We start from the raw sequence: 16,287 nt of genomic DNA on the forward strand, positions 1-16,287 counted from the left end.
CATTCCCACTGCGAGGATCGGAAAAATGAGAATCGCCTCTAAAATGAATGAGGAATGATTGCAATAGTTAAATTTAAAGGATAGTGAGCGATATTGGTGCTTATTAAAATGTTCTACTGTAAAGTGCTGTACATCATATATAAGGGCCGGGATAGCCTGGTTGGTAGGGCACTGGGCCCATGTCCAAGAGGTGGTGGGTTCGATCCCCTCCGGCCGAAGACTCCCCGTGTAGTAAATGGTGACTGATGCGTGCTAAACCTGTCGAGTCGCAAAGTCCTCCATGTTCCCATAACAAATCAATACTTCTGGGGGTACTGATCCAGGAGTTTCCTTGTTTTCTGGATTGGTTCAAAATTACAAGGCTACGGAGTTGAAAATGAGCAGTCGTGAACCCAAAATTGGGTCTGCTGTTCAACGACGGTTGTAAAATTATAAAATATACATCAGATGTAGGTTATCGGGCTATCAAAGTGAGGGAACCCTCACCTCTGCAAAGATCAAAATTGCGATGGCGTCTCAGAGATGTTCCCCAGACTGTTGCCAATCACCAATGCGGAGCTTAAATGCGGTGTAAATAAAGTACTACAACTGTTAAATTTAAATTACTAATTTTCGTTAGGACTTGTTTGTTATTATGTCTAAACTGCGTCACAGTATATTTCTGGGTATCACAGTATATTTCTTTCTTTCAATGAAAAAATTATTCATGACTTACTCAACCAAATATCTGTGGACATAATTTTGATATGAACGATGCTTCATTTAATTTTTAAGAAAAAAATACTTATTTATAAAAACTAGTTAAACTGAGAATTTACATGAAAATGTTTTACTCACTAGGTGACGCTGTCAGTTTAGCTTTAATTAGAAAATTTTGAATATTTCTTTAGACAGAAATAAACACTGAAAACGTTATAGTAAAATTGTTTAAACTATAACCGACTCAAATTTGATTTTGTTTGCAAACTCTGCTGCGCGCTCAGCTGTTAATGTGACGAAAAAACNGTTTTTGACACAAAAAGCTAGTTACAACCGTTAAAAACTGGTTAAAGTTGTCAAAAATATAATGCGCAGTATTTTATAAACATTTAAATTCAAATGTGCACTCATATGTATGTTTATATTTTATATTAATGTTTACATTTATCTACTGACAATTACTTACTTTTACCAACATTTATTTACAGTTATATACTAATATAAAAATATACAATCATGTTTAGGTCTTAATATATAATTAACAATAATTAAAGTAAAAATTATAGTTTTGGGCAAAATTTTTTTTTTTCTCTTTATCTTCATATTTTATTTTATTGCTTTGAGAGAAATTTTAAAATAGACTCCTTGAAATCTTTACATTATGCAGTTATTATTTCAGTTGTGCAGTTATTACTCTAAAATCTGAACAAAATTGCATCAAATTCCAATTATAAAACTGGATTGCTTCATAATCAGAATTGAAAGTTTTTTTAAATAAAAATATGATCCTTAATGTTATCAAATGACAAAAGATTATAATCATTTTTCACTTCTAGTGGTATAACTTTTAAAATAAAAGTTTCATAATACATGCTTTGTTTTTCATATAAGAATATATCAGCATAAATAATTACCTATTAGAAAAGTTGAAGCTTTTTTTCTGTTATTGAAATTTCTTCTTTAAAATTAATTTACAGCTTCTAGCAGATGTTTTGTTAGCATATAAAAGCTTATATTTCATGAAATAAAGAGGTTTTTTCTGAAGACATTTTCTATTCAACATGTGTTAATTTATATAAGTAAAATAATAATTATAATTTATCCCTAAGCTTTGTACGCAATATTTTAATTTAATTAGATTACAAACAACATCTACACTAATAATGCAAATCTTTAGGTTTTTAACAGTTTTTAAATCAGAATTTTTTTGTCCATTTTATCCATAATTAAAAATGTCAAAAATTTGCCATCCTTGATAACAATTGATTTGAATGTTACATAATGATATTACTTTGCAATATCGTTTTTAAATTCAAATATAATTTGTAATCAAGTTCTTTTGATTATTCTAGATATGTTAAAGGTAGAATCTGCATATTCACTTTTTTTACCTTTCTTAGTGTTGTAGAACTATACAGTTTTGTGCAAATTTGTGTTCTTTGTTATTGTATTAATTTGTGATTACACAGAATTTTACTACTATTAATTTTTCAAAAAAATTGCTATTTACTTATTTTTAAAATTTTTCAGATCAAACAAATACCAAGAGAGTTGTAGTTTGGTTAGTTTGAAATCAATAATTTTTAGTGCAAAATGTCATCATTATATCTTTTTTAATAATTTGCATTTTATTCAAATAATTTTTTTTTTTTTTTTTTTTGTGTGTGAAGGGAAATATTTTAATTTAAATGAGTTTTTATATTTTTATTTTACTGATTGTTTTACTAGCAATTTTCTTTCACCAACTTAAAACTGGTTGCCGTACAAGTTGGTTAAGATTTATTTTGTTTGAAAATTTTTAGTCATTCAATAATAACTTAAAAATGCTTTGCAAAGTTTAATAATTAAATTGATGCATGTTTTCTGATTGCTAATTTTTATCATGAAGGCAAATATAACTTTTTCTGAGACTCATATGCGGGAAGGGCTTCCGTATCAGTACCTGCATCAAAATGGAAGCTAAGTTTTGACAACAACTTGGCAGAGGCACATGAAAAATGATAATAATGAAGAAAAAAAAAACATTTTTGAGAAACTGAAATTAATAGGTAAAATACTAAGACACTCCTGGCATGCTACTATTTGTATTTTTTTTAAAAAAAAAATTGTGAGTACAGGAACTGGGCAATGAATTATAGCTAATACAGTTAGTGCAAACAGGTACCTACTACTATGGAATAACCACCAGTATATTGAGACAATTTAGAATATTTTGTAGCTGCTGATTCATGGAAAGGAGATTGAAAAATTGGTTGAAGATACAACAAAGCAACCAAATCCTTGCTTATTTTTGTTTATAACAAGTAAAATAAGCAATCCTCCCACAGGAATCTAAGTTCATTTTAATCAAACAAAAAAAGTATTTTTTTAACTGTAAAGCAAATAAAATTTAAGTGTAAAAAAAGTTAAGTAGGCATGAGATTTGCTGACTGGCAAATGGGATCTAAAATCATTTAAAATGTACCTAAAATGTAATTAATTAAATATTTAAGTGGAATTGAAGCTATCTACATGAAACATTATGAAAATAATAATTAATAGTTGCACTATAGGAAAGAATGTAATGTTTAGATAAATGTAAATAAAACATAGAGGTAAAAATATTAAGTGCTGAAGTAGCTGGATGAATTATAATTATAAAATAATTTGAAATGAAGTTTTGTTTATTTTATTTATTTATGTATATTGATTTTTATCTTTGTAGGAAATTTTTGGTTTGTTTCTGATTTTCATGTTGATCAAAATTATTCAAGAGAAGGTAATCCTACGAAGCTCTGTCATGAAGATGGATCTATACATCCTGATACTGGTCAATATGGCAATTTCTTGTGTGATTCCCCAATGACACTCATAAATGAAACTGTTGCATCCATGAAAAATATTCAACCAAATCCAGATTTTATAGTGTGGACTGGGTAAATTTTTTTTGATGATTTTATTATTTGTGATTTCATGCATTAGTTTGTTTGCTGTCTTTTAAAAAAAGACTGCAAATAGAACTATTGATAAATTCCTGTTGTTCTTATTCAAACAAGATGATGCTCTCCGTGCACAGTGAATGAAAATTATAAAGTTTTAACTTTATAATTTTCTTCGTAAACTTCATGTAATTAAACTTAGTGAAGGAGCTACATTAAATTCAAATTATAATATTGGGTTAATTTATGAACAGAGTTGGAAAAAAAAATATATCTGATGGATTTTAATAAAATAAATTTTTTTTGAGCAATCTGTATTTCTAGTAGTATAACTTTAGAACTAAAAGCTCCATAGTATGTTTTATTTAATTTTTATTTTATTTTATATAATTGTATGTTGATATAAATAATAATAAGAATGTTTCTGTTATAAGAATATCTTCTTTCAAATAAAATTAAGAGCTTCTAGGGGATTTTTTGTTTGCATGTAGTATTGTATATTTCAAAAGGAATTTTTGCTATGAAAAGTGTTTTTTTTTTCTTTTTTTTTTCTTCAAGATATTTTCTTTTTAACATGTGTAATTTGTGTAAGAAAATACTAATTTAATATTTAACCACAAGTATTGTTCTATTTTATGCTAAAACATGAATGCAAGTTTTTAGGTTTTTGATGCAGGCACAGGGTTTTTGACATGAGGGTTTTACCCAAGATCAAAGACATCAAAAGCTGACACATGACAAAAATTCTGCTGGCCCTGACATTATTAAGAAATAGACAATTATTAGGAAATAGACATTTCTTAATAATTTCTCGTGTTTTCATTTACATTCATTTACATTACAAGTCATTTACAATTTTTATCTATAATGTAATTAAAAATAAAAAATTAAACATTTATATTAAATGCATGTTTCATTTGGGATTAACTTTTGAAACACTATTTAATCTGATTATTCTAATATCTTTTTATGTTAGATGTATTGTGTAAAAATTAAATTTAAAAAAAAATAATTTAAGCGACATATAATTTTTTTTTGGAAAAGTGACTATCAATAAAATCAATATAAAAGAAATTGATTTTATTAATAGCTATTTATTCAAAAAATTTAGCTAAATGATAAACAGTTAAAATTTTATTTTTATATGATAGAAAATGAAGCTGATTAGAAACTTAAATTAATTTCCGAAGCATTTCTTGTTATCTATTTTTTTTTTAGCTTCTGTTTTGTGGGGATTGATTATTTTACAAATATTCTTTATCTTTATGTATTTTCAAAATTAAAAGCTTAAGTTTTAAATTTCTTGATATGGGCTTAAGAATTGTCAAGATTTTGGATTGGAAGAAACTTTTTTTTAGTAAGAGATATCAAAGGTTAAAATGATTTTTTTAATAGTTTATAATTGAAACCTAGTTTAAATATTAGTATTAAATTCTTGCTGCTTAAATTTCATTTTTAAATGTGTGAAATCTGAAAACGATAATTAGAACGAAAGGTATTTTTAATAATTTTCTTAATAAAATTAAAATAACTCAAGTACTTCAATATTTTATGTAAATGAGATTAGTAGAATCATTATCTATAAGTCTATTAAGAACTGTTAGAATATCATAATCATATTTTTTTTTAATAATACTAAATTAACAAATCTCATATTGAAATCAAAATTTACTCAGATTCTTAAATTTATGATTTATAGGTTATAAAATTCAATGTAAAACTAAAGTAAATAATAGTAAAAGAAGTATATGTTTTTTTTTAAAATTCTTTTTTTATAAAGAGCTGATGTGAAAAACTTTTAACTTTCTGACACAATATTAAATTTAATTTCTTTAAATTTAATTATAAATGAGCTGACAATTCTTAAAATTTAATAGTAATTATAATACTTATTTCTGAACAATTTTAATAATATTTTTATTTTCGTCCATTTTATCCAGTTTTTTTTTAATTTTTTTTCATTTTGTCCAATTTTTCCTTGTCTGGACAAAAAACCATCCCTGATCTTAGTATTTTAGTTATTATTATTTTTTTAATGTAATTGTTGTTTGATTGACTAATGTGAATGAGTTTTTTTTTTAAATATTCAGTTTTAATAATTTATCTTTTTTTTTTTCTTTCTTAATTTTAGAGATAATCTTCCACATACAGATGATTTTAACCCTGACTGGGATGTGACATTTGAAGCTATAAACAATATAACCGAGCTCCTTTACTCATCTTTTCCAAACGTACCCATCTACCCATGTATTGGTAATCATGACACTTTCCCACCTAACATCTTGCTTCCTGATGGAATATCTGACACTGTTTATAAAGGATACTTAGAAAAAGGAGGCTGGAATAAATTATTGTCCAAGAATGCTACTGTTACTTTTCATCAAGGTAAAAAGAAGAATTCCTGTAAATCAGTGATTCCCAAACGTTTGTTGCCCACCGCCCCCCTCTAGAAGTTAGCTGATGTTTATCGCCCCCTTTTTCTTTTTGATCGAAAGAAACGATACATTGTTGCATGTGAGCATCAATACATTTGAATATATGTTAACTTAACCTGATTTTAATTTAAATTAAAATGTAAATAGTGAAACAGTTTATTCCAGTCACTTCAGAAATTCGAAAAAAAAAAAAGTATCCACTTTTTTTTCTAAAAAGAGGTAATGTTTGAAGTGAAATAATTGAAACAAGAGTACATTTTTTAAAAATTTATTTTTTTAATATAATCTATAGAAATTGAAAACTTTAACAATTAAAGTGTGAGAAAAAAACTGAAAATTCGAAAACTCAATTGTTCATTTTTACCTCTTCAATGATTGCCTTGTGCTATGAGGATTTCAGTTAAAGATTGAATATCAGGCTTTTTGTTTGTCAAACTTAAGCATAGGTCTCCTTTGAAGCAAATGTCCAACCAACTTCTTTGTTTTGTGAAAAGCTGGACGACCGAACTAAATCTTTTTTCTACTAAATGTGTGGACGGTACCCAGATTAGTAATTCGCTGTTTTTTTTATTATTATTAATCGCAATTTTTTCTTCTGTTGAATACTGCTTGTCCACCTGAGGAGCCATATTGCCCCCCAGGTTGGAAACAATTGCTGTAAATAAGTAACTAAAATAGGAGTGAACCTCTTTTAAAAAAAAAGATGCAAAATAAAATAAACTTTTTTTAGCTGTTAGAGCCACAATAATTTTAGTTCTTATATCAATTGATAATAAATATTGTTAGAAACTACAGTAGGCTTTCTATTATCTGGCTTCAACACTATCCAGCGTAGGAAAAAATTCAAGAATAATCGAACCAACTATAAGTCAAAATTAATAATCTCCACAGATTAACAAACTATAGTAATTGGAGATTTAAAAATTGTCTGTCAATAGACACTTTTTTAATGTAAAATGCATGTGCATTTTATTATTAATAAATATGGTGTTATGAGAATTTTATAATATTCTGAAAATTACTCTGACAGGATAACTTAGGATTATGTTCTCTTCCAATAATTTGTTTGTGTTTTTATTTTTTAAAGTGTTTTTCAGCAATTGAAACTTCATGGCTTACTCTAGGTTTGCCTGAACTTAATTTTTATATACTTTAAATTAGTTATGGAGGAGAAACAGAAATTGCAAAAAGTTTCTACTGTGGTATAGCGATTAATCGAATTGTTCATTAAGATAATTTTAGTTACTTCTTTTTGAAAAAACTAAGAAGTGTAAGTGTTTGAAAAATAAACTAGAAGGTTCTTTATTATTATTTTTTTAGTTGAAATTATGCATGCTTCACAGTAGTGAAGATAACCTATGATATTTGCAACAAATTTATAAATACTATTTTTTTTAAATGTTTTAGTTTTGAAGATGCTTATAAAGGTTAATATATCATAATTACTTTTATTTTATTGAAATTAAGTAGCATTCTAATGTGAAAATGTAAAATAAACCAATTTTTACCCAATATATATATATATATATATATATATATATTAGGCATGAAAGATTATGAAGAGCAAGGATAACAGCTATGTAAACGTAACTTATGGGAAATCATAGTAATAGCAACATAAATCTCAACCAATATTTTCAACCATCAAACGAGTTGTTTTTCTTAGAAAAANATATATTTTCATATAGAGTTATTAATGAAGGAGAGTATCTAATTCTTGTGAATTGCCTAATTTTGTGATCAAAAATGTTATTTTAAGAAAGTTAACTTAATTAAATTAACTTCTTATTAAATATCTTCTTAGAGTTATTTAGTAACTTTGCACTTATGCCAAGTATTTTTATTAACATCTGCTGCCTGTTCAGATTGCGCTGCGGTTGCTATAATTGTAAATTAATTCTATATAATAATGTAGGGACAATATATATGTACGACTATGAATTTTCCGTAGTAGTAAAACAACCATTGAGTTTAAAAACGCAGAAATTTTATAAGTTTTTCCTGCTTATAAACATCACTACCTGATTGTTAGGTAATTTTTGTGTTATAATGGTCAAAATAAGTTTTTAATGAGTTTTATGAATCTGAGAATCGAATAATAAAGCATAAATTGTACTGCCAGTTAATATACATGCATGAAAAACCTTCCCTGTTATGATACTTGTTACTGTTAAATTTCTATATCTTTATCCTATTGTTGATGAATTGGGTAAAACATTGAATTGAATGCTTTTTTTCCACAATTTTAATTTACATATATATATTTTTTTAATCTCAGGTGGCTTTTATAGTGAAGTGATTAAGCCTGGTCTTCGATTGATTAGTTTGAATACAATTCTGTGGTATTTTCCAAACAACTATACAGTTGAAATTGAAGACCCTGCAAATCAGTTTAGTTGGCTCAAAAAAGTTTTAAATGAAAGTTCACAGCTGTCTGAAAAGGTGAAATATTTCATAGTTCAGGATTGTTATATATATTTAATTTTTTTTTGTAGATTTCATACTTTTCTGCAAAATATTTTTTATATAAATTTCAGCATAATTTTCTAACTAATTCATAATATAGTGCGTAAAAAATATAAATAAATAATAAAAGAACTTGGGAATAATTTATAATTAAGGGGTCAGATTTTTACATTTTAAGAGGCAGATTCAAGGTTTAAACATAAGTCAAAAAGTTTCTTAGTGATAAAACTTAAAAGTTTTATTTTTACACTTTTTTTCCTCAGAATTATTTGACTGTATTGTACTTATTTTGATTTGTGTTATTTAAAATTATATTGTATTGAACAATGTAAAATTTGTGGGTGTAAAATTTAAAAAAAATTAGTCCTTAGTAAATTAAATAATATTAAAATAATGAATGTTTATAACAACTTTTTTTTGTTTCAAGTTGTCTTCCACAAACAGTTTTTTTTTATTTTATTTATTTTTTTTTAAAATTTTTATAACCGGAATTGTAAAATCAGAATATGGGTAAAAAAATTTTAAGATCAGAAAATGTAAAAATTTTACTATATAGGTTATAATAAAGTCCAGAATAATCAGATTAATTGTAATAATGAATACACAAAAAGTTACTAAAAATGAAAAGTCTTCCCTTTATTATGGTTTGCATTTTGACCATGCATATGTGTATTTTCAATGCATTTTTAAGACAAAGTTTGAACTGAGATAATTTCTTATTTTACTGTGTTTTATTTCTTTCAATGTTTGGCTGATTAACAATAGAAATATAGTTTAAATTTTATGTTTGATTGAAACAAAACAACATTAATTACTTATATGTTATATTTTTATTTAATTTGGTTTGCTATTTTGAAAAGATATCTGTAGTCATTCTTATCCTTAAAGTGTGTAGTAGATACTTTTTCATCACCGAAGTACATTTTTGCTATTTTTTTGTTAAAACTATTACTTTATGTTGTATTTTATTTTAATTGTTTTTATTTAAATTTTTTTATCATGTGTGTAAGTGCTTCAGTTCTGTTCAATTTTCAATGCATATTTTGAAAAATTCATTTGTTTCAGTTCACTATTTAAACTACAGGCACTAATATTATTATAGGTAATTCTATAGTTTAATTTCGTAGGTCTATATAATTGGACATGTTTCTCCTGGATTTTATAGTAGAGGTCAACCTGGAAAGAAGTCAGATCCTACTTATCACTTGCATTTCCTAGAGAAATATTTAGATATTTTGCATCAGTATACAGAAATTATTATTGGTCAAATGTATGGCCATTTTCACCTGGACTTTTTTCAGCTTTTTCAATTTAATACAGGTAAGTCAATTTAATACAAGCATAATTTATTTTATTGTAAAAAAAAAACTGTAAACCTGTTTTGAAATTGAGAATTTTCTACATTTAATTTTTTACACAATTTTTCTATATTTTATAATTATACTTCGTCCAACTGTTATTTCGATATAAACATTGATCAAGCTTTTTGTAATGTAGAACTGCCAGTTTATAACTTTTTTTTATAACAAATTATAGAACATTCAGTTTATAAATGGACTTTTCAAATTTAATGCAGGTTAGCCTTATAACTTTTATTTAAAGAAAGCGCATACACTTTATGAAGCAGTTCCGAAAATATTGTTTTTTATTTTGGTAAATTTAATGGAAAAAAAATAACAAGCTATAAAATCTTATAACCTATATAACTATTAATATCAAAAATTGCTGAAGGTAAATTAAATTATGAATAATTTTTTTTCAAAGTAAGTAAAAAAATTTTAACATTAAAGAATAATTTTGTTTATATAAAAAATTAAAAAAAGAACTTTTTTTGTTAATAAATTTTTATTTTTTTAAATGTCTTAGTAGTTTATCTACAAATTCCTTACACTTACTTAATGGTAACAAAGCAGCACAAAGAAGTCAAAAGAATACCTGCATTTTTAAGATAAGTTTTAAATAAATATCTATGACAATTTTACATCAGTGGGGCAAGTGCTGTGCTCAACTACGCCAACTGCGAGAATCGTCTGCGATCCTGCTCTCTATCGAAATATTTGGCTAAATTAGTCCTGGTCTTTTCCAAAATAAGCATTCTTCTCACAAAAAATGCATATATTATGTTTTTCAAAGAATTTCAACACCATGAATTCTTTTGATTACCTGACCCAAAACAATAACTGATTCTTCTCATGAAAATGCAACCAACTACAAATGCAGTAAAGATTTCACAAATAGGCACATTGCAAGTTCCTCTGGTTAAACACGCTTTTCATTTCTGTTCGATCAGCTTTTATACTTATTTCTCAGAGTTATCGCTATACTGCATCAAATATCTAAAAATTGAAAAATGGAACAGTAAAGAATGACAGTTGCCCAACTGCTAGATGATCAACTGTGATTTTTGTCATCCTTGACCTACATCAATAAAAGAAAGAATTAAGTTTGAGCTTAAAAATCATTAAGGAATCTTGCTACTGACAGTTGAACTGTATACAATTAATAAATAGTTTTTTCAATGAAATTAAAAAAAAATTGTTCTGAAAAAAAATCTGTTCTTGTTCTAGAACTTATGTAAGGAACAGAACTGATACATTATATTTACATGAAGTTACTGTGGCGTAACTTCACTACGACTGTTAAAACATAAATTCTCTAGTATACAAGAAGTGTTAACTCGATTCTATCTTTAAGTATCTTTTCATAGATGAATGTTGGCATTGAAGATAACACTATCTCCACATTGATAACATGCAGACACACTGACCTTGACAGAACCGCTTCGATGGATTTTCTCAATTGAACAATTAATTTTCTATTTGTGACTGTGACATTATCCAGCTACTCATGAACTCAGTCTCAATAACACACCATCGGGACTTAACTGCTAATGGCAACACAGGAGCGACCACAACCGTGAAGCTCTCACCACTAGGGCTTAAAAAGCGAGTGAACTTAATCCAGCTCTCCGCGGCAGCTAGTGGTATCTGTAATTCTATCAATAAAATTCTTGTGAGGGAGTATTGTGGCGCAACTACCTATTAAACATATTCACTAGTATATAAGGCATGTTAACTCGATTCTATCTTGAAGTACCTTTAGATGCATGAAGGTTGGCATTGTCAATAACTACTCTTCCATAGTTATTATACATCAATTTTGAAAAAACAAAAAAAAACAATTTAATTTCATTATATTAGAATGTAGCTAAAGGAAAAATTATATTCTTTATGTTTTTATTTTCTAGACAATTTTCCTTCTATCTCAAAATTTTTATATCTCAAATTTATTTTTGGAATTCGATTTTTATCAGATTTATTTGATTTTTAAAAATCAAATTTAGAATCTTTAACCCACTTTTCATGAATATTGAAATGATTAAATAGCATTTACTTGTGACAAGTGTTTATTTCAAATTTTTTAAGCTTAAAAAAAAAATCAAGAATTTGATATTTTAAAAATTTATTTAATGGAATGTATATTAAAAATTAGATAGCAAAAAATTTTCTTCAAGCTTTCAATTTCAGTACTCCATCTTTTTTGCCGAAATGAAATATTGCATTTTTTATGTGTCTGTTTTTTAATTTTATTTAAAATTAAGAATTTTTTCTTGTCTTGATGCTTTGTATAATAGTTAAAATTAAATTTTTATAATTTCATTTTAATATATATCAATATATATATATATATTATTTCATCAACAGGTTCCTTTAAAAGTTCTTCAATTCTGGCGTCATCTGTAACGCCATGGCATTCCATTGATGAATTCAGTACTACTCTTCCAGTAAATCCTTCTTTTAAACTGATGAACTATTCTGACAGTGATTTCTCACTTTTAGACTTCGAACAGTTCTATATGAATTTATCAAAAGTAAATAGTTTGAAAGAAACACATTTGGTAAGTTTTTTTTTCTTCATAAAATTTGTGGTTGTTAATGTGCGCGGTGTAAATGTAACAGTGCGGAATGGTGTTAAATAAAATCTTTTGCATATTTATTTCAGAACATGAAAATCAAATTCTGAAATAAATAATAGCACTCTGGAACAATTTTTTTCTTCTCTGTTGCATTGAGATTTCTGGCAGATCTTAGATATTTTCATATAGCTGATTTCAAAATCTCTAATTGGTTTTTCTCCCCCTGTCCCTATGGCAGAATTTTTTCAAGCTATCAGCAACACAACTCTCTAGCACTAATGTTTTTCAGCGAGTTACTTTTAATAAAAAACGTATATGTTACTAGTTTAAAATAACAAAAGAGCTGTGTTTAAAAAAAAAACTATATAATTTTTTTTAATTGAACATGCAATAATTTTTATTCTAATGGGTGGTATTCTCATATTTTGTTAGGGGGGATGCACAAATTATTTCCTTCGCATTTTGTAAATAATTATCACAATTAAAAATCATGAAATCTGTACTAGTAATCGCTGAAAAAAAGATCGACGACGAAATCAAGCAAATAGGACTCCTCAAATGCGTGTTTTGTTTCGAGATTATCTGATTTAAAAACCATGGAGAAAGCAATAGCAATAATTGCCAAAAATTCAAAAGAATTATTGCCTTAAAAACTAAATGCTCAAATGCACAATTCGAATTTTCCATATTGTTTGAAATATATCGGGATATTTAAAATTCATGTGTAAATCAATATCAATAACTGCCGAAAATGCAGTTGAAATATTACATCTATTTACAATACTATCAGTGTTAATTGAGCACATCAAAAAGTGATTACTTAAATGTATGATTCAAATATTACTTGTAAATTTCAGAAGAAAGATTTTTTTTTAATTTTTTAAACTTTTCAAAAGAGAAATTTTTCTGCAAGAACTCTGTAACGTTCTGCGACAATGTTGCCATGTCGCTGCAATTCGGCTACGGGGCGAATCACCTGCTACAATTTTATTTTAAAATATATTTTTTGTAAGTCTATTTTTTTGTTGAAATGTATGGGTTTAAAAAAGTTAAACATAGCAGGGGTTGCATAAATGTTACAAAAAACTTCTTGGGGAGTTAAAGCACATTATCAGGATTAAAATTGCACAGGAACCCATGTCTAGAACTGTCATATGCTGCTAGGGCCACTTCCCTATGATGAACTGTTCCTTTGTGTGCTTCTGAACAGGACTCGCATATGGCATTTCCGAATGTGGCTTACTATGTAATTTGAATTCCCTTAGAAGTTTTTCTCAACATTTAAACCCCCTGGTATATATATATGCTCAGGGTGCGTAAAGTTTTTAAAAAGTTCTTATTTTTGATTTATGTTTTTTAAAAGCCCTTAAAGGTACAGTTTTTATTCGGTGTTTGTAAAAAGTGCTTAATTTTCTCTCTTTTAAAAAGAGATTTTTTCTTGCCATATCGATTGTTGTTCTAAATTACAAAAAATGTATTATTTTCACAATTTTCTCTGCAATATTTATCAGAAACTAGTTATATCATCATGATTATATCAAGTTATTGAATTTTATTGATTTTATGTTTATAAATTAAGTACTTTAAACGATAGAAAATTGGTCATTGTACAACACTCTTGAGACGAGATGGCTCAGTGGTTAAGACACTGGTCTGTAATTGTTAAGAGCTGGGGTTTGATCTCAGTTGCGGCTTGAAGTACACCCAGCTTCAGATCGATGGGTACCATCTTGTTTGGGAAGTAAAAGCAGTCTGTGCGCAGTGCTGACCGCATTGCCACAATTATGCCATTGGTCACGAAATTTTGGAGCCTTATCCTCCATGACCCTTCTGGCCCACAAAGGGCTGTTGCAGGAATTTACTTATTACTTATAACACCCTCAGCGCAAAATTCTGGAACCTCAAATATTTCGCCTGGAACATAGATGTTGAATTCCATGCCAACTGAAATCAGCAGTAGAATTCCAAGCGTAACAGAGGGGAAATCACACAGGTATTTTATCATAAAAAAATGTATTAAATATATGTGAAAACGAAAAATTGTGCTATAATGTGCTACTTTAAGGTGCAATGTTTAATTAAATGGCATGATATTTCCCTGTAACTATTTGTCAAGTTTGCAAAATGTCCCCTCTGTTACATTACATTTTTTTGAAGTTAATAAAAATGTGTAAGCAATTTAAAAAATCTTGTAATAATTTATTTTACCTTGAAATGTGATAATTAAAAAAAAAAAAAAAATACAATTAATGTTTAGGATGTTCCAAATCACAGAATATTGCAGAAATAACAGTGCATGTCAAAAATGTGGGATTTTCTTTGTCCCCTCTGTTACGCATACTTTCAATTACCTGACAATTAAATTATGAGGTTCTTTTATTATTTTATGCAATTAAATTAAACATTGCACCTTAAAGTAGCATATTATTGCACAATTTTTTGTTTTCCCATATATTTAATACATTTTTTAGAATAAAATACCTGTGTGATTTCCAATCTGTTACGCTTGGAATTCTACAGATGCATAAGCAACAAGATGATTTTATTTAATATTCTGTATGGAAACATCGTTTGTTAGTCATTGTGATGACCAATTTCTCATTCATCTTTTTGCCGCCCTATATCCTCACTGCTCAATTATCTGCATGAGAGAATTCACATTGTTTATATGCATACAAATTTTAAATAATTTGAACCAGTAGTAAGCTTATAAACACTTCTAAAAAAATTAATATTCAAATAAATTATCAGGATCAGATATTTTTTCTAACAGTTTGAATAAAATAATTTTCAAGAAGTTTTTGAACATTTTCTAGTTAAATCTGAATTATACTAGTAAAAACAGACTTTTATATAGCTTTTTTTTAACATTAAAATTATTATTATTTAATTTTTTTTTGCTACACTTGAGACCTTGATAAATCCGGACTTGCAATAAAGTAGTTCAACTGTAAATATATTTCAAAAATAATTTAAAATAAAACTTGAATTAGTTGAAAGTATTAGGGGTTGTTTATGATCACATTGTTAAAATTAAAAAAAAGTTGATTGAGCTAATTGTAAAACTGCTTTTTTTTTAAACATGGTTATTGAAGAATAAAACCATATATTTTATCTTTAGGATCCTGGACATCTGTATGAGCCCCTTTATCAATTTACTACTTTTTATGGTGTTTCTGATTTATCTACAAATTCACTTGTTAAAGTTTATGAAAATTTGAAGAAAAATGATAACAGGTTTCAAGATTTCTTTTTACTCTTAACTGCTGGAAAACACAGTGCAGAGTGCGGAAGGGATTGTAAAATTGCTCAGTTGTGTGCCATGTCTGGCACCAGTAATGAAGAATACGACCAGTGCATGAAAACAATTGATGAATCTATCATATCTAAATCTACTTATTCAGCAAATGTAACTACAAATATTTTAATAGCTGTGTTTGTTTCTCTTTTAATTTTGTGCTTACTTGTTACTTTCATATTGTACTTAAAATATTTTAAACGAGCTAATCCAGAAGAATATCAACCATTCCTAGAGTTCTAATAAATTATTTTATTTTAATCTTGCTTTTGTTTATTTATACCTTCTGTTTTTATTATAGTTATTTTGCATTGAAATATAGGCTACAAAAGTATGTGGTGATTGAGGTGTGGGGAAACATTTCTCTAAATCTTGCATGAAATCAATTTACAAAATTTGTTTAAATTAAAATTTCAATTAGATGTTTGTCTTATATTGGTACTATATCTTATTTATTCAAAAGTTATTATCTTTTACCATTTTATAGAAAGTTACTACTTTGAAAGGTTACATTATATACTCCAGAGATATGCCTCTACAATCTTCTTATTTTGC

The 16,287-nt window shown here is 27.0% G+C and overlaps 1 protein-coding gene across 3 annotated transcripts; it reads left to right on the forward strand.

Moving 5' to 3' along the window:
- Positions 1-893: 893 nt before the first annotated feature.
- Positions 894-15,993, forward strand: LOC107448667 (acid sphingomyelinase-like phosphodiesterase 3b). Of its 3 annotated transcripts, none has more exons than XM_071177504.1 (7): positions 894-1,100; positions 3,308-3,614; positions 5,749-6,002; positions 8,331-8,494; positions 9,646-9,838; positions 12,223-12,416; positions 15,556-15,993. In XM_071177504.1, exons 2-7 carry the CDS (start codon positions 3,541-3,543, stop codon positions 15,973-15,975), a joined length of 1,299 nt encoding a protein of 432 aa, XP_071033605.1. In that variant the 5' UTR covers positions 894-1,100; positions 3,308-3,540; the 3' UTR covers positions 15,976-15,993. The 3 variants fall into 3 exon arrangements, with proteins under 3 accessions (XP_071033605.1, XP_071033608.1, XP_042895174.1); XM_071177507.1 differs by having other exon boundaries at positions 915-1,186; positions 3,404-3,614; XM_043039240.2 differs by lacking the exon at positions 894-1,100 and adding an exon at positions 2,593-2,747 and having other exon boundaries at positions 3,404-3,614.
- Positions 15,994-16,287: the final 294 nt, after the last annotated feature.

The sequence above is a fragment of the Parasteatoda tepidariorum genome, chromosome 1 (assembly GCF_043381705.1).
Source record: "Parasteatoda tepidariorum isolate YZ-2023 chromosome 1, CAS_Ptep_4.0, whole genome shotgun sequence".
Classification (NCBI taxonomy): domain Eukaryota; kingdom Metazoa; phylum Arthropoda; class Arachnida; order Araneae; family Theridiidae; genus Parasteatoda; species Parasteatoda tepidariorum.